General features: G+C 43.2%; 1 protein-coding gene across 1 annotated transcript in view; it reads left to right on the top strand.

Moving 5' to 3' along the window:
• LOC308307260 (melanoma receptor tyrosine-protein kinase-like) overlaps positions 1-27,500 on the top strand; it is a 73,396-nt gene that overhangs the window by 21,138 nt on the left and 24,758 nt on the right. The window contains exons 2-17 of the mRNA XM_080752438.1: positions 5,754-5,905; positions 7,664-7,895; positions 8,150-8,290; positions 8,647-8,715; positions 9,384-9,502; positions 11,950-12,091; positions 12,747-12,863; positions 14,258-14,384; positions 14,515-14,588; positions 15,633-15,723; positions 18,277-18,476; positions 19,718-19,850; positions 22,074-22,164; positions 23,119-23,276; positions 23,551-23,583; positions 26,212-26,356. Coding sequence (XP_080608564.1) covers positions 5,754-5,905; positions 7,664-7,895; positions 8,150-8,290; positions 8,647-8,715; positions 9,384-9,502; positions 11,950-12,091; positions 12,747-12,863; positions 14,258-14,384; positions 14,515-14,588; positions 15,633-15,723; positions 18,277-18,476; positions 19,718-19,850; positions 22,074-22,164; positions 23,119-23,276; positions 23,551-23,583; positions 26,212-26,356 — 2,024 coding nt within the window. The remainder of the gene's footprint in view (positions 1-5,753; positions 5,906-7,663; positions 7,896-8,149; positions 8,291-8,646; positions 8,716-9,383; positions 9,503-11,949; positions 12,092-12,746; positions 12,864-14,257; positions 14,385-14,514; positions 14,589-15,632; positions 15,724-18,276; positions 18,477-19,717; positions 19,851-22,073; positions 22,165-23,118; positions 23,277-23,550; positions 23,584-26,211; positions 26,357-27,500) is intronic.

Raw genomic sequence — 27,500 nt, forward strand, 5'->3', positions numbered from 1 at the left:
CGGATGAGGTGTGTGTGTGCCTGCGCGTGTGCGAGCGTGTGTGCGTGCATGCGCACGTGCGTGTGTGCGTGCGTGCGCACGTGCATGTGTGCGTGCGTGCGTGCAGGCACGTGCCCTCTTTCCATACCTGAAGGCAGCATTCAAATGTTAGTTCAGTGTGGTATCACTATCAAGTACCAAAAATAGCAGACCTCCAAGCTCACCTCCATGTCATGATTCTGAATCCATTGCAAGCAATTCTTTTTATTATCTTTTTTTTTTTTTTTTTTTGCACGAAAAACATTCTTTGGGCTAAAAACTGACCCACAAATCGCTGGTTTTACTGTGAAAAGTGATGACTTATCACTTCACAGTTTTGTGGGTCCGTTTTTAGCCCAAGGAATGTTTTGCAAAAAAAAAAAAAAGGCAAGTTAGACCCCTCACCCACTCACATCCTACTTAAAGAAGGGGTATTTATTTTCTTGTATAGTAACTAAGTGAAGGGATCCAAACTTAAACCCCCTGAATTCACCATGATCCACTAAGAATATAATGGGAAACTTTTAACATGTTTTTTTTGGATGACCCTAAGGATCCTAAAAAACCTTGAACCATTACTATTGCAACTTCTGTTGGGTCAAACCTCAGATTGACTGGAGGGACAAACATGACATGCTGATGCTTGCTCAGGCTGGGGGCCTTGCTTACCACCATGAGGTATTTGTTAGGGTCTCTGCTCTGTAAAGCTATGTAAAGTGTCTTGAAATGACTTGTTATGATTTGACGCTTTAACCCATTTAGAACGGGTGCACATTATTGTGTATCATTATTTTATGCTTTAACTATTGAAAAATATCAGATATACAAGCTCACAGCGCGCTGCGAGCTTGTAGATCTGCTATTTTTGAAACATCGTGAAAATTCGAATTTTGACCCGATTCTATAAGTGTCTTTTGAATCCTTCTAAGGTTTTTTTGAAAAACCTATGTTTCTATGTCAGCAATCTGGCCAGCCATCGTCAAAGAAAAGGTCCTTTTCACTTGAACTGGAGCTCAGTTAGCCTGTTCTTGAGAGACTACTATGTAAGTGGTTCTCAAACCTTTTCATGTGAAGGACCCCCAAAATTATATGTATTTGGCCACGGACCCGCATCTCAAAATATTTAGTTCCAGAAGCAAAATTTGAGTTACAAACGTTCGCTTTGAAAATACATATAGTCAAAGATTTGCATACATTTTCACAACTTTTTCAAAAATAGCAGATCTACAAGCTGGGCTTGTAGATCTGCTATTTTTCACTGGTTAAAGCATTCAATAATTCTAGGCCTAAATGTTAATAAAATTCAATTGAATTGAATTGAAAATTGGAGCTCAAACACAATTAAGCCAAACGAGGTTGAAAGTTGAGCTCAGGTGTCAGTCAGTCACACGCCTGTGACTGGCACACACACCTGCCAGCACTTGAAGCTCCAAAACGAGAGTGAATACCGACGGAAGAACAGGGGGATTTTTTTGGCACGCCACCAAGACAGCTTCACAAGCAAAGCAAGTTACAGTGCCAAAGCTAGTGTTGAACGAAAACAAAGCAGTTTAGATGAAGAGATACTGTGTGAAGTGATTCACGCCTATAACTGGAAACGTGTGTGTGTGTGTGTGTGTGTGTGTGTGTGTGTGTGTGTGTGGTGTGTGTGTGTGTGTGTGTGTGTGTGTGTGTTTGTGTGCGTGTGCGTGTGCGTGTGCGTGTGCGTTTGTGTTTGCGTGTGCGTGTGCATTGCTATATTTGTAGGGACCCTGTGATTATTGTTCTGTCTCCAAAATAAGTTAATGACAAATGTATACTTTCTTATGTTTTGAATTATGCTGGTGCTTGTATAATCTTTCAGGGTGTATTCTTTATGACAAGCATTATTGAATGCAGTGTTTACATTGACGTTCTATCTGCAGTACCATTCCCTGTCAATAGATGGCAGTCAGTCACTAATACCTCACTGTACTAGAGGTCACATTCCTCTTCCGTTTCACTTCCTGTTTATCCTCCACTTTCTGAGCCACATGAATGCAAGCAGTGTGTACAATTCCAGTTGCTTTTCCACGTCTAAGCCTTGGAGTAGATTTATCTGTGAGTATCAGAGTGTCAACAGTGCCATAAAGGGGAAAAAAATGTATTGTTTTGAGTGTATTATATTTGTTGATTTTGGGTTTGACTTATTTCCACCTTGCCTCATCTCCAAGTTAAACGTCTACTACCTCTTAAGCCCCAGGGGGGTCCAGGGGGGGAAAAAAACGCCTAAAATGTATGCCCAAATCAGAACAGTTGTGGACACAAAACTACAATGATTGTGGCTACTCTTGACTCACCAAATGTCAGCTAACCCCTGAAAATTCACAAATGCAGTGTAAAACATCACATTTCTCTTACCAAATTGTCCTGCTGTGATCTAGGAAAAGATGATTGAAAAAGACCTCCGCCTATGGAAATGTTGCCTTCTGAATAGTGAATGAGCCACAAGACCTCATTGAAAGCATATAGTGAATAGAAAAATTGTTCACAGGTGTCATCAATTGATAGGCAAAATTGTATGAATATATTCCAAACTATGTAAACTCTACAGATGTTTTAGTGAGAGTAGTGCTGTAATATTAGTAATGTTAAAGTATAGGGTGAAAAATTATAAAAACAAGTAACAATAAGTTGTAATAATACTGTATTATGAGTAATGTATGGATGAAAAGTACAATGGCAGCTGATTAGGCTACTTTGCTGTAGGCCCACTATAACGAAAATCAACAATGAAATTGTAGTTTGATTTGGTCTCTATTGATTTATTGACATTTATTGACAGTTGTTCAGAGGTCAACACCTTTAATGGGGTTCAAGAGGTTAAATATACTACATGCTTATATTCTTGCAATTATAATTGATGGAGATCTTTTCTTGTTCCTGAATGCATACAAACAAGCTGTTTTAGAACAGCATTGGGTTTACTATATCAATATTGCATCACCTGGTTAACTGTAAAAATATATTTCATATTTATCTAGACTGCTGTCAAAGGTTAAAACACACTAATGGTTAAAAAAGGAACTACATTTATATTTCATTGTTGCAATATTAAAATGCTATCCCTTATGCTGTTTGGTAAGACACATTTTCTTTCTGTTTATGTTTCCAGTTGGCAGTTTTACAATTTTATGGAGAACTTCCCAGTAAACTACACTCTGACGAAAACTGTTTGTCTGGACCTTCATTTTGTTAGCTGTCTGTCTAAGCCTATAGGACGCAATTGCCAGGGCAGAACAATTATTGTAGAAAATGAGAAATAGATGTTATTGTGACTGTCAGGTCGCAAGTTAATATGAAAACCTCCACCGGCTGTCCCTCCATCAGTCAGTCAGTCAGTCAGTCAGTCAGTCCCTCCGTCTCTCCGTCACCCCACACTTTTGCCCCTACTCTCATCTCTGGCACCGTTGACCCTATCGATGCCAAACTTTGCACTCACACTCCCTGGCTGACAAATCACATCCCCTGATTTCTCACATGGCCCTCTTCTAGCGCCACCATCAGGCCAAGTTTTGAAAAACACATTTTTGGACACTGCTCCTACAGATTTTGGCCTAAAATCACGCAAAGCGGTACGTACACTCATGTCATCAACATGGATCTGTCCCATTCCCCATATTCCCTCCTGATTGGCTACGATTGCCTTCTACAGTTTGTGTAAGTGACCTGACAGTCGCTTATCTCCCAATTTAGGGAGTCTTACTGGTCATTTAAAATAAGTTGGGTTTTGAGGGCCTAGGGTTGGAGTTATGGTCCCACAGAGGTTTAAGACACTGGGCGGTCCCCCCAGCTGTGTTTTTGTTGTGACATCCCCACAGGCGTCCAGCCAATAGGAATGCCCACAGAGGATGGCTGTTCAAACACACGCACATGCGCACGTCGGACACACACACACACACACACACACACACACACACACACACACACACACACACACAATGGGGGGGAGCAGGGTGTTCAGGGGTCTTCAGTAAACTGAGGAAGAGTTTAACCCCTTAAAGTCCCATTTCAAACTTTCACAGATGTGAGCTGTGTGACACTGTGTAAATGTGCTATGTTGTGAGCTGGCGGATCTGCTGTTTCTGAGCACCTGTCATAGTTTCTGACCCTATAATGGCGTGGAGCACAATATGTTGGCCCAGTGTTTAATTCGACTGTTATTTCACCTGCTACAAGTTACACCAGCAGGCGCCCCGGAAAATGTCATTGTTGCAAAGGTGCCTTCCACAGTGGAGGTAGGGGTTAGATAGTAGGGCTGTGGAAATCATCGTTGGGCAAAGATGCGCATCTCGTTTGGTTTCGCATCGCAACCTCATTGTGAGCTTGTGGATCTGCTATTTGTATACATTTTGAAAACGTGAAATTCTGCATTACGAGTACTTTTACTTTTTTTTTAATTCTGAATAGCAGACTTCTACCTGTAACAGAGTATTTCAATTGAATTCAATGGAGCTTTATTGGCATGAGAAAACATTATTACTATACTCCTCATATTTCATTGTGGGCTTGATATTACTAGTAAGACGCCTCAGGGCGAAAGACGCCTCAGGGCGACATGCGACCTTGTGATACTATTACATAAAACATTTTAGTACTTCTTCCACTGGTTGTATACTACCTGAAAATAAATGAATGAATGAATGCATGAATGAATGAATGAATGAACGAATGAACGAATGAATGAATGAATGAATGAACGAAGGAACGACTGACTGAACGAATGAACGAACGAAGGAACTAATGAACGGATGAATGAATGGACGGGCGGACGGACGGATGAATGAATGAATCAGTGGCTCAGGGGTAGAGAAAACGTCATAAGAACACAGAGGGTTCACGAAGGGTTCCCAGTTCGATCCCGGGCTCCCCCAGAGTTAGTGTGGAAGAGTCCTTGAGCAAGACTCTGTACCCCTAGGTTGGTGCCTTGCATGGTTTCCTCTGCCATCGGTGTATAAATGGCGTGTGTGTGTGTGTGTGTGTGTGTGTGTGTGTGTGTGTGTGTGTGTGTGTGTGTGTGTGTGTGTGTGTGTGTGTGTGTGTGTGTGTGTGTGTGTGTGTGTGTGTGTGTGTGTGTGTGTGTGTGTGTGTGTGTGTGTGTGTGTGTGTGTGAATGTAATGCACAATCTATGTAAAGCGCCTTGGATAAAAGCGCTATATAAATTCACCATTTACCAATGAATAAACAAACACTGAAAATGGTGAACATGGATTCTCTCCCTCCACCAGTGTGCCAGACTGAGTACCAGTAACCACCTAACCTCGCATCGCCAGGATTTCTCAGAGTTAACAGGCCGTTTGATCCGGTCAAGGCGGAAACCACAAGCAGAAGAAACGGCGTCGCTTTGTTTTGGTTCCCCCCGTTTGTTTCCCCAATCCATATTAAAATGCTCGAGTAGCCTAGTAGTGTAGTCTTGCCAGTCGCTACGAGTTGGACTAAAAGATGCATATACCAAACACATTTTCCAAAAGCAAAACTCCTCCGCATCAAGGGGTTAATTAGGTAGGCCCTAAAAGTATACTGTATGTCCTTGAGCGCAGGAGAATTAATTTGGGTTAAAACTGAATCCAGTTTGATCTTTCCGGACAAATTGTAGTCCTTTGAGGACTACAACATGGCGTAGAGTGGTTTCCGCTAGTAACCACCTGACCAAGTCTCTCTCTCTCTCTCTCTCTCTCTCTCTTTCTCTCTCTCTCTCTCTCTCTCCCTCGCCCAGTGTGCCAGGGTACCAGCAACCACCTGACCAAGTTGGGGCGGGCAGACGACCACTATGGCAACATCGTGAGGACGTTCAGTAACTGCACCGTGGTCCTGGAGAACCTGGAGGTCACCTACACCGAGGAGTACCATGACCTCTCCTTTCTACAGGTGACCCCTCCTCTCCTCCCCTCCCCTCCCTGAAAAATGACATCATAAAATCATCCCCTCATATCAGGGACGTGCTGGGCCCCTGATTCAGCCCGGGAAAAAGAGTTGGAGAGGCCCTCATTGCGCGCTATAGAGAGAGATCTCTCTCAAAGATTTGCCATTTCAGATCATGACAAGTGACAAGCCAGTGGGCCAATTACATGAGTTATATTTCGTCGTTGTCGGGTGGAAACCTTGTATGTCCAAAACTGTTTGTTTTGCATTTATCATTTAAAAAATGATTTAAACTAGTGAAAACAGCCGATCTACAAGCACACAACGCCTCGCACCGCGAGGCGTTGTGTGCTTGTAGATCTGCTGTTTTCACTACTTTTGTGCAACGGCCTTGTATGATGAAGCAGGTCTTTGCTTTGCGAAAAAATGTATACATTTGAAACTTGGAGATACAAGGTTTCTGCCCGACAGTGACGATTTACTTTGTTGGCCGCCCAGCCCCCCAAATGGGGGGCCATTTGTAATTGGCCGGCCTGGTCCAGGCCGGGAATGAACCGGCCGTTCGGGAGTTGGCCCGCTTTTCCCAATGGCCAGCACGTCCCTGCTCTCCTCCCCTCCCCTCCCTGAAAAACGGCATCATAAAATCATCCCCTCATACACCCAACACTGTGTGGCTAACCTCAGCTGGGTCACCACCCACCTGACAACCAGGCATACTTAATGAACTGGTGGGTGTGGCCACATAAAAACATAATTTTAACACTTTATGTACACTTTTTTTTTTTTTTAAATAGATCTTCCTCCTAGTATAATCATATAGACGGGGAGCCACAGGCCCAAAAATTGAGAGGACCTGTGATGTCATGATATACTGTTCATTATTGTTTTTTCTATTAATTTGGTAAATATTTGGGGCGGCTGTGGCTCAGGAAGTAGAGTGGGGTGGCCAATGATCCGTAGGTCGGCGGTTCACATCCCAGCTACTCCTGTCTACATGTCGAAGTGTCCTTGGGCAAGACACTGAACCCCGTGTTGCCTCCAATGGTGTTAGCTTGTCAGTTGCCACCATTGGTGTGTGAATGTGGGAAGTGAGGACGCTGGCGTTGACTGTTCGCCACTTCACCTCCCAATGTATGAATGAATGAACCATTGTAAGCACTTTGAGTTCGCAACTTGCTTAAAAAAGCGCTATAAAAATGCAATCCATTATTATTATTATTATTATTAATAAGGTACACAAAATAAGAGGCCTGCTCTGCCGGAAACATTGCAAAAAGTAGCATGTGAGGGGTCAAACTAGGGGTTCTTCATGATTCTGAATCCATTGCAAGCATTTGTTATGCATGAAAAACGTTCCCTGGGCTAAAAATGGCCCCACAAAACTGAAAAGTGATAACTCATCAAAAAAAGTGAAAAAAGATTCATGACTCATTACTTTTCACAGTTTTGTGGGGCCCTTTTTAGCCCAATGAATGTTTTTCATGCAAAACAAATGCTTGCAATGGATTCAGAATCATGAAGAACCCCTCACATGCTACTTAAAACAGGTTTTGTATTAGAAATGTTTCCAGCAAAGCAGGCCTCTCATTTTATGTACCTTATTGACCAAATGAAAAAACTAAAATAAAAAGTACGTCATCACATCACAGGTTCAACCCTTTTCTTTGAGCTTTTGGACCTGATCATCATGTTTTAGGGGGGAGAAAACATGGCACGGCATCTTTAAGTATATTTAGAAGCTTGTTCTCTCTCTGTCCCTCTCAGTCCATCCAAGAAGTGGGCGGGTACGTTCTCATCGCCCTCAACAAGGCAGCCGTCGTCCCATTGGTCAACCTGAGGCTGATCAGAGGCCACGCCCTCCTGGAGGGCCAGTTCGCTCTCTCCGTTCTGTCCAACTACGCTCTCTCCGATCTGTCCAACTACGAGAAGAACACCTCGCACAACACGCTCAACTACACACATGGCCTGAGGCAGCTGCAGCTGACTGGACTGACCGGTACACACACACACACACACACACACACACACACACACACACACACACACACACACACACACACACACACACACACACGCACACACACGATTAACACAGAGGGCATATCTAACTATTAATTTACCGAATGTCTGTCTGTCTGTCTGACCGTCTGTCTGCATGCTGACATCACTGATACTAAACAGTGTTGCCGTCATGGTAACAGCCGCGTGCTATATGGAATTGAAAAGTAATTAGACCCCTCTTTTTTTCAGAGATCCTGAAGGGAGGGGTGAAGATCTCCAACAACCCTCTGCTGTGCCACATGGACACCATCCAGTGGTCGGCCATCATCGACAGAACTGCAAGTCCCACAATGCATCTGAACCTGAACGTGAACGGTTTTGAGCGACACTGTACGACACACCTTTTTATCTTTGGGAGCCTCTAGGGCACGTACACAAGTTGGTTATGAGGGGCCTTCTCCATAAGGAGGGCCCAACAGTTAGCAAGGTACTGCTCTGTATCAGCTATTATAGGAAGCGGCTCGATTTGGAGGAGGCGTTGTTTCCTTTACCCATGACTGTTGTCTGCTGTGTTTGACATGTATGACAACAGTATTGTATGTAGCAATGTTCTGCCCTACATGCACCTTTTAACTGGCTGTTTTCCCAATTATCTGACTGCACTGATATTGTTTATGTCCTTTGTACATTCTTGTACTTCTGCTTATGTGGACATAAATAAACATTTCAAATGTGTGTGTTTGCAGGTGTAAAGTGTGACTCTGGTTGTTACAACGGCTCGTGTTGGGCAGCTGGTCCGCAGCACTGTCAGACGTGTAAGTGGGTCAACAACTAAACCCAACTAACCATCGCTGATGCTAACCAATGTTCTGAGCTTATAGCCAATGCACTGTATAGGCCTATACAGATGCTATCTATGGTCCATAGCGTTAGAAGGAGTTCTGCTGCTCCACAATAATCTACATGACCTGGTGGAGATTTAATGTCAATTGACTGGGGGCCAATCAAAATTCCTCGGCAGGCTGAATGTGGTCACAGGGCCATAGTTTGAGTATCACTGCCATACTGGAAACTACACTGTGAAATCATGTTGAATCAAGCACGATTAATACATCATCAAACAAGCTTTTTTAAAGATGTGATGACACGGTGCCGCCCCCATTTCAGACTGTTTGTAGAAAGACCACATGACCTACTGTAGCATAACGTCATTTTCAGGGCTTGTCATCACATCTTCAACTAGTAGGCCTAATCAGATCTACTGAGGTGACAAAATAATAAACAATACATGTTATAAGTCATTTAAGAATGTGTCTGATTATGCAGTATATTATTCACTGTGTCTGTCTCTCTCTCTCTCTCTCTCTCTCTCTCTCTCTCTCTCTCTCTCTCTCTCTCTCTCTCTCTCTCTCATTCTCTCTCTCTCTCTCTCTCTCTCTCTCTCTCTCTCTCTCTCTCTCTCTCTCTTTCTGTGTCTCCATAGTAACCAGCATGGTGTGTGCAGACCAGTGCAGCAGACGGTGCAGAGGTTTTACACCCGGTGAATGTTGTAATGAACACTGTGCTGCCGGCTGTACCGGGCCATCTGCCGCTGAATGTCTGGTACATACACAATACACTGTACATGCACACCACTGTCTGGTACATACACAATTAGGGATGGTTATCGTTCACCTTTGAATCGATACGATACCTTTTTCGATACCTGGGAATCGATACGATACCCTTTTCGATACCATTTTCCATACTTTTTATTTAAGTTTAACTTCAACACGGAAAGAGTGGTGACTCGCTGGCTGCTGCAGTAGAGCAGAGGTGATGATGATGATCACACAGTGTGGTGGAGCGGAGAGTATAGACATTGGATAATCATCATAATAATAAACATTATAGGCTATTGTCGGCTATTTTCCACAGTAACGAGTGTAGCCTACTAAAGTAGTCATTAAACTCTCAGTAGCCCAACTGTTACAGATGCGACCGGCCGGGGTGCGTTCCAGAGTATCGAAACGAGGTATCGTTCGTTTTTACGTGAACCGATACCCGATAGTATCGACGTCATGCGATCGATACCATTAAAAGTATCGCAGACGATACCCATCCCTATACACAATACACTGTACATGCCCACCACTGTCTGGTACATACACAATACACTGTACATGCACACGCATGTTGGTTTTGTCGACAACAATGTATGTTGGCAGGCCTTGATGGCCAGATCTTACACTTGGTTGCATGCTGAAAATAGCCGATCTACAGTTACGATGCTATTTCCATAGTGAAACCAAACATACAATGGCTTGTCTCTTAGTTCTACTGCTTTTAGTTCTACTGCTTTTTGGTTCTACTGGATCTCTTCTCCACTCGTCCCCCCCTAACATTTTAGTCTAGTACGAAATTGTCGTTATATGTAGCCTAGTTTTAGTCATCATAGCTTTAGTTTTCATCAGTGAAAAAAGGTAGTTTTTGAGTGGTGAAAGTTGGTGACACAGGCAAGTAGTCAACGTTCCCTGCGCCATCATGGCATAACATTAACAAAACAAAACCAAAGCTGTGGGTACATGTTAAAGGGGAGAACCATTCATTTCTGCTGATTATAGGAAACAAAGAATCACTGATTTTTGTGGATAATTTTGGCAGAAGGAGACCTCTGAATGTTGTTGTCCAGTGTTGATTTCGTCGACTAAAACTATGACGAAAAATGTTTGTCGACCGTATTTTTTTCACTGACGAAAACTAAATAAAAACGAAGCTGTGATGACAAAAACTAAGACTAAATATATTGACAATTTCGTCAACAAAATAAAAACTTGACTAAAATGTTAAGGAGGGACTAGTGGAGAAGAGTCATTTTATGTTTGGTTGCTCTCAGGTGTTGAAAATAGCCGATCTACAAGCTCACAACGCGTCGCAACGCGACGCGTAGTGAGCTTGTAGATCGGCTATGTTCAGCACACAACCAAGTGTAAAATCAGTCATTACGATGCCATCAAGGCCTGCCAAAAGACATTTCAGTTGACTAAATCAACTGTAGATTTAGTCGACTAAAATCTTATGATATTTACTTGACTAAAATTAGACTAAAACTAAAACTTTTCAGGTGACAAACATTATGACTAAAACTAAATGACATTCTATTCAACAGACTATGACTAAAACTAAATCAAAATTTGCTGTCAAAAACAACACTGTTGTTGTCATTGTGCGCCCATGCAGCCCGACTCCAGTGTCCATTAATGTCCATTGGCAGCGCGCACTCTACCAAACGAAGTGGGCATAGCGGGTGGTTTTCGAATCCGCTATATGCTTTCCTAAATCTGTGTTGCCAAAAGAGCAATTTTGGGAAAATAGCAACAACACGCCCCTGGCCACAACTCCATGCGCAAAGAACGGAGTTGGCAACATTGGCAGCGGGTATAGCTGCCCCACAATACAGTTCAGGGACATAGCAAGTTGCCTTGCCCGCATTTCGCGGGTATAGGCCAGGGTGAGGATAAGGGGTGACACACTATAGAGCCAATTGTGTCATTTACAACTAAACGTTAATCTCATGAATGTTTTAAAAAAATATTTGAAGCAAGAGATAGACGATGCAGTAACAGAAAATTGATTATATTTGATCAACACTTCCTTGTTTTCCAAGGCAACGCTGTTGCGCTGGGGGGGACGCCCAGCACAACACTTGTGGAACACTTTCACTACTGTAAGCAAGGAAATACTTTTTGGTTTTTAGTTTTGAGTCAAATTATTAATTAATTTATTAAGTACATGTAGCATGCCTGATAACCACCCATTAGTCTGTCGGGATTATATCTCTCGATAATGGCAGCTGAGCCAGATGTTACCTCTTACGTATGTAATGATCATTGATAAAAATATATAATCTTGTCGGTCAGTTACACTTTTTGATGGCTGGTGGCAGGGCATTCCACGCTTTGGTGGCAGAATAGTAGGATTAATTAGTATAATTCTCTCTCTCTCTCTCTCTCTCTCTCTCTCTCTCTCTCTCTCTCTCTCTCTCTCTCTCTTTCTCTCTCTCTCTTCAGACATGCAGGTCATTCAGTGACGAGGGGACGTGTAAGGACAGTTGTCCTCCTCTGATGATCTACGATAAGTACACCTTCCAGGTGGTCCCCAACCCACTGGCCAAGTACACCTTTGGAGCCACGTGTGTGAAGAAGTGTCCTCGTAAGTCACACACACACATACACACATGCACGGCGTACGCATACACACACACACACACAGACACACGCACGCATGCACGCACCGAAAATAGCTGATCTGCAAGCTCACAATGCGTCGCATCCACGAGACGACGTGAGCATGTAGAATGTAGATCATCTATTTTAACCAACGCGGAAACATATTGTGGGCACCTCAATGTTAAGTCGGATGGAATAATTGCTGTGTGTGGTTCTATATGGGCTGTGTCAATAATTTTGACAAATAATAGCTGCAACGTCTAAAAAAATAAAATAGGCTACATTTGAATGGCGAAAAGTATAAAAACATTATGGTAAAAAAAAGAACTAAAAGGAACTAAGCTAGTTCATTTTGGGGAACCATGAACTTTAGTTCAAAATGTGGAATTATGAACTATGAAATGAACTAGTTAATTTTTAGAAGTTTTAAAACTGTTTTAAGTGAACTTTCCTAACACTGGTTACAGATAACTACGTGGTAACAGACACGGGATGTGTGTGTGTGTGTGTGCGTGCGTGTGTGTGTGTGTGTGTGTGTGTGTGTGTGTGTGTGTGTGTGTGTGTGTGTGTGTGTGTGTGTGTGTGTGTGTGTGTGTGTGTGTGTGTGTGTGTGTGTGTGTGTTGTGTGTGTGTTACAGATAACTACGTGGTAACAGACACAGGGATGTGTGTGCGCGCGTGCAGTCCAGGAAGTTATGAGCTCCAGGAGCGAGGAGTCCAACGATGCAGGAAGTGTGAGGGAGTCTGTCCCAAAGGTCAGTGTGTGTCTCTCTCTCTCTCTCTCTCTCTCTCTCTCTCTCTCTCTCTCTCTCTCTCTCTCTCTCTCTCTCTCTCTCTCTCTCTACAGCAGAGGTCTTCAATGTTTTCAGGCCAAGGACCCCTTAATTGAGAGAGAGATGAAGCAGGGACCCTGCTTTGCGTTAAATTCCTCAGTGCCCAAAATGCGCATTTTCACTTCATAGACAATTAGCTGAAATAAACGGCACCTGTAAACTTTTCTGTCTTTGGTGTAGCGTGTGCGTGTGTGCGTGTGTGCGTGTGTGCGCGTGTGTGCGTGTGTGTGTGTGTGTGTGTGTGCGCGTGCGCGTGTGTCCTTCCCATGGTCCGTCCAAGTGAACGTTTTTTTAAGTAGCCAAGCCAGCTACTTCCAGTATCTCCTCTTGAAACTGACTTCTACTTCACTCCAAACAGACAATTTTATTTTTCCATCCTGAATGGCACAAGGCCTAATATTATTATTGCATTTAGTCTACAGTACATTGTGCATTAATGCAACTGAAAGTCAAAGTTCTAGGTATTACAGGTATATTGCCTTTGTTAGCCTTATATTTGTTAATTTTTCTTGAATTAATTAGTTGCTTCAATTAACTTGAAGCAAAAATACATAGGCTAATACAGCAGTTTTTACTTATCATGAGACATATTGTTATTGAGGTATTTAACAACATTATATTGAATATTGAAGGCTTTCCTAAAATCACACAGCCTTAGTACTGACCTATTTTGTCAACTACTGCTGCTCATGCAGAGAAACCTAAAGTTCAGATTAAAATATTTTGCAAATATCAAGTTTGGGTCATTGTTAATCTTTAGCCTACATCAAGGCATACTATGGTATGGAAATGAACACAACTATCATCAGCATTACTATGCATTAATACCACGCTATACAAAGAAAAAGATGGTGCTACCTAATTTCTGGTGGTGCTACCTAATGAAAAAGTAGGTGGCACCAGTGCTACCTATGAAACAGTTAGTCTGGAGCCCTGCTTCACTCTGTACTTAGTCTGCTCTTTTTTCCCTCTACACCAAAGCTCATTGCCGAAAATAGCTGATCTACAAGCTCGCTGCGAGGCGTTGTGAGCTTGTAGATCGGCAATGTTTTGGCTAAAGCTCTCAGAATATGGACACCAGGGTTCAGGTGGTTAATATAACAAGATGAAAAAAGCTTTCTATCACACAAAGATTTGGAGGACCCCCTGTAGTAACTCCGAGGACGCCCTAGGGGTCCCGGACCCCCTGTTGAAGACCCTTGCTCTACTCTACAGTATTTAATGAAAAGTGGGGTCTCTCTCTCTCTCTCTCTCTCTCTCTCTCTCTCTCTCTCTCTCTACAGTATGTAATGCTCTCTCTCTCTCTGTGTCCTCAGTGTGTGATGGCATAGGGGTGGGGTCCCTCAGTGATGCCATCGCCATCAATGCCTCCAACATCGATTCATTCATGAACTGTACCAAGATCAATGGAGCCGTGTCCCTGCTGCCAACCTCCTTCCTGGGGTATCAATACCTTTATCAATACCTTTATCAGTACCTTTATCAATACTTTTATCAATACCTTTATCACTTTATCAATACCTTTATCACTTTATCAATACCTTTATCACTTTCTTGTGATTGGTTCTTCCAGGGACAAGTATTACAACGTGCCACCTCTGGACCTATCCAAACTGGAATACTTCAAAACTGTTAAAGAAATCACAGGTACATCAATATAACATGTTATTAGAAGTCGCTCGGTTGGCACAGTGGTGAAGTGCCCACCATCGTGGAATCGGAGGGTTTCAAATCCGGTTCAAATCTGGCTCATTTTCACAGGAGGTAAGCCGGACGAGGAGGGTGATATTGTTGTCAGTGCATGTACTCCTATGGGCTGGGGTGGCAGTGACCTTTCGTTTGCCAATGGGTCTGAGATGCGTGTATCTATTCTCTATCTAGCTTAAGGCAAGACCCAAACATTTTTAATTCAAATCTTCAAAGCTTCTGGGGTCTTTGTCATATCAAGGACCTCCAAAATGATATGTAATTGGCCGCGGACCCCCATCTCAAAATATTTGGTTCCAGGGACCCCCAGAAGCAAAGATTTGAATTAAGCCCTAAGCTAGAATATCTATTCTGCATCTAGCTTAGGGCCTCAAACCCGTTGGCAAAAACGAACATGCGGGGCAGCAAAGGTATGTCAGCAGGGAGTGTTTGGTGGAAGGAGTAGGACGAAGGCTCTACGTCCTACCGGTGAGGGCTCCTCACTGGCAGGTGAGTCAGTAGGATACAACAGCAGTGACAACACACAGACATGTGTGTGGGCTGTGGGGAGGAAATTATTGGAATAACTACTAAACTGGGGAGAAAACACTGTAAAAAGCAAACTTCCTATATGCGTCTACGCCAGTTTTTTCCCCCTAAAAAATAGCCTATCTGAGCTTGTAGAGCAGCTATTGTATTTGTGTGTTCCAAATATTAGCTCTGGAATTGTGACTCCAGGCTATAGGTTCAGGTCCTTAGAAGAAGAGATTCAGAGAACTAAAGTGTTCTCAGTGTACATACTATGGAGTCATGTTGCCCTCTTCTGTTCAAATTGGTTTACTGCAGCATTTGCCTAATAGATGATAATAGCTCCTTGTTATTTGTTGTTATCATAATTTTTTTGTTTTACTGTGTGTGTGTGTGTGTGTGTGTGTGTGTGTTTGTGCGTGCGTGCGTGCGTGCGTGCGTGCGTGCGTGCGTGCGTGCGTGTGTGTGTGTGTGTAGGTTACATGATGATCCAGTCATGGCCCACTGGTCTGGACTCTCTGTCTGTGTTTGAGAACTTGGAGATGATCCGAGGACGAAGCGCACACAGGTAACACACGCACACACACACACACACACACACACACACACACACACACACACACACACACACACATACACACACACACACACACACACACACACACACACACACACACACACACACACACACACACGGTCCGGTCTGTGTCTCTGTGGTCTCTGTGTATGGTCCGAGCCACACCATCCTTGGCAATACGTGCGCTACTGTCCGTACCATTTACTGTACGCATAGTTACTATGCATTTGGAAAGCTTCAATTGATGCCAATGATACCGGCTACACCAGGTGTGCAGACAGGATATGCATGTTCTAAAATAGGATGGAGTCTATTTTATATACAATTTACAATTTAGGCATTTAGCTATGGTCATTGAGGGTAGGCGAGTGCAACGGTAAGTGCTATGGGCTAAGGTGGAGTCTGAATAGGTGAGTCTTCAGACCACGGTAGGGTGAACGGGTGGGCTTGTAGGGAGGTTGTTTTCACCAAAAACGCAATCAGGGAAAATAAATCAGAGATAAATTGATTTTTCTAAATCTGATAACGTTTACAGCGGACAGGGTGGAAATACAAGGGATGTTTTATAAAATGTTGCCTATGAGGAACCTCACATATTCATGATTGGTTAATGTTTATGTTGATCATGTCCTGCAACAACTGGTGTGCACAGTGGTGTTTCTGGTGCAGCGCAGTGGTTCTCAACCTTTTCAGGCCGCGACCCCCAAAATAATCATATTTTAACTGGGGACCCCCCAACCTACGAGCACTAAGAGTTGAGGCATTACATTTTGTATAACACGGTTCTGACAAAAAATAATTAAATAATATTTTTGAAAAAAAAAAAAAAAAAAAAAAAAAGATTTTTATTATCACGAGAACAATGGCTTCCACTTTAACATTGCAACTTTGTCAGGTATAGAAAGCCTGCAGTTTCTATTAGCTTGCATTTCCCATTGATGATGTCACCGGTAGGAAGGATTTGACCCACCCACAGCTCTCCTATGAGACCCAAACTGAGTAGAAAAAGATTGTGATATTTTATCATGAACATTAGTGAGGACCTATTATATGAAGATAGGTTGAAAAGTGGTGGAGTGCCCCTTTAAAGGTAATCATCTGGGGACCCCCCAAAATAATTTGGTAGACCCTCCCTGGGGGTCCTGACCCACAGGTTGAGAACCATTGGTGTAGCAGACAGAACTCATGGGCTCCGGCTGCACACAAGACACGCATTCTTTGCTTTTGGCTCGTGAAAATTAGGGCTAATTGGATGTTTATGTGTTGCAGAGGTTAACGTGTGGTCATAATGTGTGTGCGTGTGCACGTGTGTATGTGTCTATTGCAGAGGTGCAAGTGTGCGTGTGCATGCATATTATGTGTTTATTACATTACATAATCGTGTTTGTTTTGTGTGTGTGTGTGTGTGTGTGTGTGTGTGTGTGTGTGTGTGTGTGTGTGTGTGTGTGTGTGTGTGTGTGTGTGTGTGTGTGTGTGTGTGTGTGTGTGTGCGTGCGTGTGCGTGTGCATGTGCATATTTATGTCTATTACAGCAGTGGTTCTCAACCTGTGGGTCGGGACCCCCAGGGGGGTCCCCAAATTATTTTGGGGGGTCCCCAGATGATTAACTTAATGTGAAACATTGTTTTCTCACTCAACAGTAAACAAACCAACATAAAGTTTAAGTGTATAGAGGATTTCTGCACATTTCTAAAGTGACAATTTAAGGAGTTTTTAATACCTGTAAAACAACAAATCAAACCAAATTGTCAAATATTAGAGGCAAAAATTGTGAAAATAGCAGATCTACATGCTCACAACGCCTCACGTTGTGAGGCGTTGTGAGCATGTAGATCTGCTATTTTCACAATAGAACCGTGTTATACAAAATGTAATGCCTCAACTCTCAGTGCTCGTCAGGGTGGGGGGGGGTCCCCAGTTGAAATATGATTATTTGGGGGTCGCAGCCTGAAAAGGTTGCGAACCACTGTATTTCAGAGGTTGTTAATTACAGTGTGCGTGTGCATACATGTATATGTCTATTAGGGGCTACAGCAGGGTTCCCCAATTAGTTTTCCCCAAGGTCCGAATTATGTCTAGGGTACCAAGCAGAGGGCCACAGCATTGCAGGGGGCGACGGTGGCGTTTCCGCTACTCCAACAACAGTTCAGATATCGTCACTGTCGGGCAGAGACCTCGTATCTCCAAGTTTCAAATGTGTACGTTTTTTGGTAAAGCAAAGCCCTGCTTCATCATACAAGATCGTCGCACAAAACTATAGTGAAAACAGCCGATCTACAAGCACACAATTGTGGACACGTATTGTGGACATACGGCTAACCCTAAGGTTTTGGACATACAGGTTAAAGGTTTCCACCCAACAACGACGATATACTAGTGTTGTTGCTGCTCTTATACCACCATTATTACTGGGTTTGGTGGGGGCCAGACAGTAGCCCCGGCCGCCTATTGGGGAACCCTGGGCTACAGTGTGCAATGCTTATTGTGTGTACAGTATATGTCTATCACAGTGTGCGTGTGCATCCGCGTCTGTGTCTATTCCAGGGGCTACAGCGTGGTCATCATGAACACGCCGCTGCGGTGGCTGGGCCTGAAGTCACTGGCAGAGGTCAGCGGCGGGAAGGTCATCGTCAAGGACAACGTGAACCTCTGCTACACCCGGGAGGACCACTGGACGCGCATGTTCAAGACCCCCGGCCAGGCCGTGAAGATCATCACACCCTCTCGCTCTGAGGAGACCTGTGGTAAGCATGTTAAAGAGGCGGTGCCATAGTTTTGTAGATCAGTGGTTCTCAACCTGTGTGTCGGGACCCCCAGGGGGTCCCCAAATTATGTTGGGGGGTCCCCAGATGATTAACTTAATGTACAACATTGTTTTCTCACTCAACAGTAAACACACCAACATAATGTTTAAGTGTATAGAGAGTATCTGCACATTTCTAAAGTGACAATTTTACGACTTTTTAATACTTCTAAAATGACAAATTAAACGTTGGTCAAATTGTCAAATATTAGAGGCAGAAATTGTGAAAATTGCCGATCTACATGCTCACAACGCCTCGCGTTGAGCATGTAGATCTGCTATTTTCACAATAGAACCGTGTTTTCCAAAAGTAATGCCTCAGCTCTTAGTGCTCGTCAGGGTGGGGTTAAAATATGATTATTTTGGGGGTCGCGGCCTGAAAAGAACCACTGTTGTAGTTTACCAAAAGTAAAAGTGCGAAATGTTTGAAAATAGCAGCTTGTAGACTGTCTATTTTCAAATAGTTAGGAAGTTTTAAATGGCTTCATATTATGAATAGTACTGTAATAATTTCTTGATGGCCTCTTGTCTTGATTGTTTAAACATGACGTCATGGGACGCTATGCTCGATAACTGACTTGATAAGCCCAAAGTTTATTGATACCGGGTAATCAATAAATGTGTTATCGAGTTTGTAGCGGAGCCTTGTTTCAAGCTCCATCCCTAGTAAGGACGAGGGCACGGGTCTTCAACAGGGGGTCCGGGACCCCTAGGGGGTCCTCAGAGTTACTACAGGGGGTCCTCCAAATCTTTGTGATAGAAACCTTTTTCTCCTTTTTATATTAACGATTCGAACCCTTGCGTCCATATTCTGAGAACTTTAGCTATTTTCGGCAAAGACGTTTGGTGTAGAGGAGAAAAAGAGCAGACAAGTTCAAGTTTACTAAGTATTGACGGTTCAAGTGGTTAAATATCTGAAAACACACATTAACATGAATCCAAAATACACTGATGATTGTGCTGTCAAACAATGAAACTATATGGAATCTATGAAAAGGTTGTGGGGGTCCCTGCTTCATCTCTCTCTCTCAGCTAAGGGGTCCTTGGCCTGAAAACGTTGAAGACCCCTGGACTAGAGATGGAGCTTGAAACATGATCCTGTTACATGCTCTCTCTCTCTCTCTCTCTCTCTCTCTCTCTCTCTCTCTCTCTCTCTCTCTCTCTCTCTCTCTCTCTCTGTAGAACATGGGAATCGAACCTGTGACTCAGAGTGTACAGGTCAGGGTTGCTGGGGTCCAGGACCCTCCATGTGTTTCTCATGTCAACACCTGGAGCGCAGCGGCCGCTGTGTGAAACACTGCCACCTGCTGGAAGGGTGAGACTCTCACACACGCATGCACCTCAACAGGTCGGGGGAAAAAATATTGCAAACATTTAAAAAAAAAGTAAGTAATAGTGAAACTAGCAGATCTACAAGCTCACAACGTGTCACATCGCAACATGCTGTGAGCTTGCGGATCTGCTATTTTCACTATTTGAAGGGAGGGCTTGAAGGAGTAGTTCAACCAAAAACAATAGGAGACTCAATAGATTAGAGGGTATGCATGTGACATCATCATCGTACCTGGAAGTTATGCGGGAACGCCTACTGAGTGGCAAAAAACTACTTTCTGGCCTTGACAGTCCATACATCCAAACAGAAAAGTCCTATCTGGTTGCATTAAACAACATTAAATGACTTTAAACTCACTTTGCCACTCGATTTGCCGTTCACTTTATGCATGTGCATACCCTCTATTGAGTCACCTACTGACCATAACCGAAGACTGCTAATATTGATAATAAACAAAAACATCCAGTGTGAAGTGAGCAGTGCTATTTATGAGTTAATTTTGTTAAGCTTCCCTCGAAGCTTGGCCAATGTGACCCTGGGTGTACAAACAGACACGGGACAAACAGACAAATAAGCCAGATGTAGGAGCCGTTTGCACCACTCAAAATATCTCCAGGATTTCAAGGCCTCGTGGAGTGTGTGATTGACAGAGCTACTACAGGGGGTCCTTCAAATCTTTGTGTGATAGAAACCTTTCTCCTTTATATTAACTACTCGCCAAAAAATAGCAGATCTACAAGCTCACAACGCCTTGCGCTGCGAGGCGTTGTGAGGCTATTTTCGGCAAAGAGGTTTGGTGTAGAGGGGGAAAAAGAGCAGACTAGTACAGACTGAAAGGTCAAGTTTATTAAGTATTGATCAAGTGGTTAAAAATATGTGGAAACATTAATTGACATGGATCCAAAATACACTGATGATTGTGTTGTCAAACAATGAAACAATATGGAAACTATAAAAAAGGTTTTGGGGGTCCCTGCTTCATCTCTCTCTCAACTAAGGGGTCCTTGGCCTGAAAAAGTTGAAGACCCCTGCTGTAAACATTGGACTTGTGTGCCCTCCCTATCATAATAAAATGTGTGTGCGTGTACATGAACGCGTTCCATGAACGTTCATTCATGAACACATTCATATTTTCGCCGAACGTGAACTGAACGTTCTTTGTTTCAGCTTGATGAACATTATTGTCAAACGCGTTCATTCTGATGTCATTCATGCTCCAATAGCACCCAGCTGCAGACTCGCAGACCTCGCGAACGTTGATATGTGAGCGGTGCTGTCTGCAGCTGTGTGTCAACCTCCTCCTTACATCTCCCAAGTAAAGCCTGACTAAACTTTGTCGTATGACGTGTGTTGCATGGCGAAAATAGCTGATCTGCAAGCTCACAATGCGTCGCATCCACGAGACGACAAACTTGAAGATCAGCTATTTCAACCAACGCGGAAACATGCAAGATGTGCGCGACGGTTAGAAACTTCTGCCTTCACAATAAGGGTGCAGGAAGACTGGGCACCCAAACATTGTGGGCACCTCAATGTTAAGTTGGACGAAATAATTGCTGTGTGTGGTTCTATATATGGGCTGTGTCAATAATTTTGATAAATAATAGCTTGCAGCAACGTCTAAAAAAATATTTCAATAGCCAAAAGTATAAAAAAGATTGTGGTTAAAAAAAGAACAAAAAATAACTAAGTTAGTCACTGGCGGAACAAGTCGAACCGGGCCGGTAAGCAAGCCACAATGATTGGGCCCCCCAACTACCGCCACCGCCAATCCTCGATCCTTTTCAATTTTGAGAATCACCGCTCGGCAGTTTATATGCATTTCCGCTCATGATTAAGCAATGCGTAAACAACGCATTGCTGAAGGCTACCTGTCTTGTGTTGACAAGTGATTGATGATGACATAGTGTGCCAACGGGCAGCCGTTGATAAAGTTTTAAATGGGCCCGCCTGCCCCACCTAGAGGTGGAGCACGCGAAGTGCGTCCAAATCCTAATAAACTAAAGATCCATGTGATCTGACGGCCACTTACCCAGCTTACCCGGACGCTCCTGCCCCTGAAGTTAGTTCATTTGGGGGAACCATGAACTTTAGTTCAAAATGTGGTATTATGAACTATGAAATGAACTAGTTCATTTTAGAAGTTTAGAACTTGAACTTGAACTAGTTCATGTTTTAAGTGAACTTTCCCAACACTGCACACAGGGTGCCCAGGGAGGTGGAGGTGAACAGCAGCTGTGTTCAGTGTCACTCAGAGTGTCTGCTGCAGAACTCCTCCCTGACCTGCAAAGGACCCGTACGTACTGCACATCGTGTGTCTGTGTGTGTGTGTGTGTGTGTGTGTGTGTGTGTGTGTGTGTGTGTGTGTGTGTGTGTGTGTGTGTGTGTGTGTGTGTGTGTGTGTGTGTGTGTGTGTGTGTGTGTGTGAGTGTCCAGCTGATGCCCATTGACGCTCGTTAATGTTACATGCATCAAAGCAATTATGCTTCTCCAATGTCAAATAGGCCAAGATGATGGCCATTGTTGATGATAATTGGAAAGAAAAAGAGCAATTATTAGGGATGGTCGATATTGGTATATAAAAACTGAGTATTTTATGACCCTCCCCTTGGACCAAAAAATTTTGCTGACGCTCCCTTGGACTAAAATTAGAAATGCATGACCCTCCCCTATTTTTCTCCAGGGGTATACCATTCTTTTAAAAAAACGACCTGTCCCTTACTGCTTTCTATTGTTTTAGCGATTTTAGTATTTCGATTTCAGTGGGTGTGGGCATGCGTACAAGTGGCTAAATATGTCTTTTTACACACAATAAGCTGGCAATTTCTGTTACTATTTACACCAGCCACCATAAGTCATATCTGCCCATGAAAGATTGCGGTGCGTCTTGGGAATGGGCTTAGTGTGTCTAAAAAGACATATTTAGCCACTTGTACGCATGCCCCCACCCACTAAAACAATAGAAAGCAGTAAATGAAAACATTTTAACACTCAATGTTGTCCATCATTTTGTAATACGAATGGTCTATACACTGAGCCTTGCCTTCAACAGTCCAGTGGCAATTAGCACGGTGCCCGGTTCTTACTTTGTGTGTGTCACTACTGTCTCTCTCTTTCTCTCTCTTTCTCTCTCTCTCTCTCTCTCTCTCTCTCTCTCTCTCTCTCTCTCTCTCTCTCTCTCTCTCTCTCTCTCTCTCTCTCTCTCTCTCTCTCTGTGTGTGTGTGTGTGTCACTACTGTCTCTCTCCCAGGGCTCAGACCAGTGTGAGCAGTGTGGACATTTCCAGGACGGTCCCCACTGTGTGTCCCGCTGTCCCCAGGGGGTCCCTGGAGACGGGGACACGCTGGTGTGGAAATACGCCGACAACGACAAAAAGTGTCAACCCTGTCACCGCAACTGTAGCCAGGGGTAGGACAACCCGCACACGCAGACACATGCATGAAACATAAGGCCTATTTTCGGTGCATGACACCAGCACAGTCTAAATCAGGCATAACTGGTATCTATCTCTAAACCCTGAACCTAACCTCCAATGTCCAATCCTAAAACTAACCCCAACCTGAATATTTGTTTCTAATAGCAAACCTAAAAGTCTAGTTTCAACCATTACATTTGAAGATAAGGTTGAAAATGGGTAAAGTGCTCCTTTAACAGTAATTAACGATCTCATGTGTTGTTTCAGGTGCACAGGTCCTGGACTGTCCAGGTGCAATGGGTAAGATACACAGTGGTCCGGGACCCCAAGGGGGTGACTACAGGGGGGGCTGCCAAATCTTTTTTTTTTTCTCTCTCTCTCTCTCTCTCTCTTTACAGTAACTACTTAACTCATTTAACGCTGATCCCGAGTATACTCGCGTAAAATACTGTATATAGAGTAACGCTGGCACTCTTACCCTACGGTCCGTTGGAAAGTCCTGGCACGATTGGACTCGCCGATTCATCATCATCACGGATCCACGTGCACAAAATAGTAATCCCTTAACATGGAGGCCGACGGTGGATCTCATCTTTAATGTCCATTTTCTCCAAACAACACTTTTAAAGCCAAGGATGGCATTAAATTCTCGCTACAATAACGTAATAACAAAGGCAACGATCGGCCATTACAGCAACGGCATGGGGTGACGATCGCTTCCGTTGAATGACGTCATGATGTCAAACCGGAAATGTTTACGCAATGGACTTCTGGCCTTCAAAATAAGAGAATGGCAGCGGATGGAGCCTGCGAGAGGCACGCTGGACATTTTAACCCGTTCATGTCTGGAGCACTAAATGGGTTAAACCCTATTCTGAGGGAAATATTCACCGACAATAGACAATCTACAAGCTCAAAACGCGCTGCGTAATTTTTTCTGAGGTTGGATGTCTATGGAAAAAAGACATAGTACATAGTCGTTTAACTTGGAGTCGTTATTTATGGTGACGAGAACTGGACCCAAGACCCAGGCCTTGTGGCACACCTGCAAGAATTCAGATTGGGCCACCTGACACAGTGGCGCCTCCTGGATAAATAGTCACAGAACCAATGATGTGCCATATTCAATATTGTTAAAGTGAACATGACATGAAAAAAACATTTTTCTATTTTTTATGTTTTTTTTTTACAATTTTGCTGCCATTTTAAACATAGCTGTAGTAAGCAGCTGCCAAATTGTCCTTACCTTTTAACGTGGGCACGCGTACGCATCGTGCACAATCTGTGCGCGACTCATCTAGTAGACTGTAGACTCGGTGACAAGCTTTCGAATAAAAAAAACCCCATTGAAATAGACATATCCGTTGCCACGCTGTATCCCTGCTTATCCGCCAGTGTTTACATGAAAAAACATTGAAAAAAGCCAACTGTGCGGTATGGTAACAAGTGGACACGTTCGCGCACAAAACGCACGATATGTGCGGGGATCATAATCCAGGCGTGTAGAGACTGGATCAAAGTTTCCAAACGCAAAAATCCGATTGAAAAACGAGTGTTCCATCGCCGAGTAGCTTTCTCTTCTGTTACACTGTAAACCAACGGAGGCGGGACTATGGCCCAGGCTCAGACCGGATACGGAAAGCTAGATCCGGTCCAGACCGGAAATGACCGGATACAGTTAGGGGGGCGGGCCTAAAGAGCCAGAATCAGCGAAAATCTGCGATAATACTTTTAATCCTTTCATAATGATTAAAGCTAATTAAACTTCCGGGATCGACGGGCATGGCACCGCGGTACAGCGGGAAATCTACGGTTTCTACGGGGATCGCCCAGAATGAGTTAATCTTATCTGGCCTCAATTACACCAAAAAAAAAAATGAGATTTCAAGATGCAGTCGTTTCTGTGTGGTCTTGTATTTTCTGCATAATTAGGCTCTGACGCGTGGATCCACTGCCCTCGGGCTGTTACGTCATGGACAGACTCATGCTGTCTCTCTCCTCCACCCTCTCACCGCAGCCCAAGATTATATGAGGAACCTCTACATAAATTGTCCTTTAATAACAAATACGGGCCTATAAAATATATTTACCCATTCGGATATCTTATTTACATCAATATCCTTCATATCAAGTAGTCAGTTTATGCTTGGTGATTTTCAATATTTGTACCGGTATTTAAGTTAAAGTTAAAATAGTCAACTTTTTCATTGTAGGGCCGACACTTTGTTTACATCCTAGTCTATAGACTAGAATGTAAACAAAGTGTTGGTCTGACAATGGCCAAAATGATTATTTTATCATTATTTTACGCTTTTTGTGGTAATTTTTTAATAGAAACACATATATGAAGCTTATTTTTTTATAAAATATTTTTTATTTTAGCATCCGTTTTTCAAGAAAAAGTTGACTATAACTCCTTTAAGTGAAAGTTACAACAATAAAAAGTATTACTATGTGCGTCTAAAATTTAATAGAATAAATGAATAATAATTTTCAGTATCTCTTAATTCTTACTTTAGTGACTATTGTGGTCTGAGTGTTACTACTGGTAATAGTGCAGATACACAATTTGGCCTCCTGGAGGCAGTGTGGACATTTAGTGGCCCTCTCTATCACCAAAGTTGCTGTTGTGACTGACTAAAATCGTTTTGCAATGCAAAGAATCAACCGTATCTTTACTAACAACTTGTGCCTTGTATGTAGCAATGTTTCAAAAAAGAAAGAGGGGTTTAAAGGTACTGTATAGGGCAAGTCATTTATTACGTAAAACTATATTAATAACAACCCCCTTATAGTGTCTGCTACTTAAATATTGGCCTATAATACAAGTGGTTTGCAAAGCTTAGCCATCACCTAAAATTGAAGAAGATTTCTGAAATGTTCACTTTTGAATACTTGAGTATCTACATTGGTTGTTTGTCCCTACAGGGCTCCCGTACACAACATGGTTGCCGTGGGCGTTGTGGGCGGGCTCTTGCTCGCCGTCATCCTGTTTCTGGTTGGCAGCGTGTTGCTACGGCGACAACACATCAAGAGGAGGAGGACTGTACGGCGCCTCCTGCAGGAGAGAGAGGTCAATGACACACACGCGCGCGCGCACACACACACACACACACACACACACACACACACACACACACACACACACACACACACACACACACACACACACACACACACACACACTGTTTGAAGTATTTTGAAAATAGAAAATCTACAAGCTCACGAAGCGCCGTGATGCGATGGGTTGTGAGCTGGTAGATCTGCTATTTTCAAATAGAGGTAGTCTAAATATATAGAGAGCTCAAGTGGTTAGTGTATATGTTTAGTAATAAAGAGTCAGATCTACCAAGTAACTATAGTAGTTTAACTAAAGTTTTGAAATACTTGTAGTGGCGTATAAGAACTATATTTTCCTCAGAGATGTAGTGGAGTAGAAGTAAAAGTATTGACAATTGGAAATACTCTACTAAATAAAATACCTCAAAATTGTAGTTGAGTAAATGTACTTCCCCCGTGGACCAGGGGGCCAGTTGTCCGGATTTAAAATTAATCAAACACGGAACTGAAAGTTCCTATGATTGGCCACTAGTTGCGCTGTTCTGGCACCAGAAGCAACATGTTCTCCATAGGATTCCATTCATTTCCCCTGAACTTTTACATTTGATTTTCTTACCTTAATAAACATTGTCATAAATACTTTATGGATCCTGTCGCTAGTTTAAAGCCTCGTTTCAATCACCATGATATGCGTTTTGTGAAAATATGGTCCAATTCATGTTATTGATGTTAAAGCAGGGTCTGCTGTAGGAGGGCCTTGTGATCAAAGGCTTGTGATGATTATTCTTCGTGTGCTTTATATATCCCTTTATTTATCCCTGCGGTTGCACGTGACCGTTGGCAGCCATTCCTTGGGTACCATTAAACAATGATGGCGACACCCATACAAGAGCAAAAAAAGCTTCATTTTTGCTCTGATAGAAATCACTGGGTCACGTGACGGTTCCCACTGTCCATATTTTTTACGGTCTATGCCCTGGACCCTATAACTACCTTAACCATTGGACAGCCATAGTTTTGCCATAACTAATGTAGATTAACTGCCATGGCTTTTCCTATGGCTCCGTGGCCGTGCACGTGGCGCGTGCACATTGTGTGCGCAGCGGCTCCTGTTTGCGAATTGAGTTTTGCCTTCACTCCAGCCCGCAGGAGCGGGC

This window comes from Nannobrachium achirus, assembly GCF_963921795.1.
Source record: "Nannobrachium achirus genome assembly, chromosome: 21".
Taxonomy (NCBI): Eukaryota; Metazoa; Chordata; class Actinopteri; order Myctophiformes; family Myctophidae; genus Nannobrachium; species Nannobrachium achirus.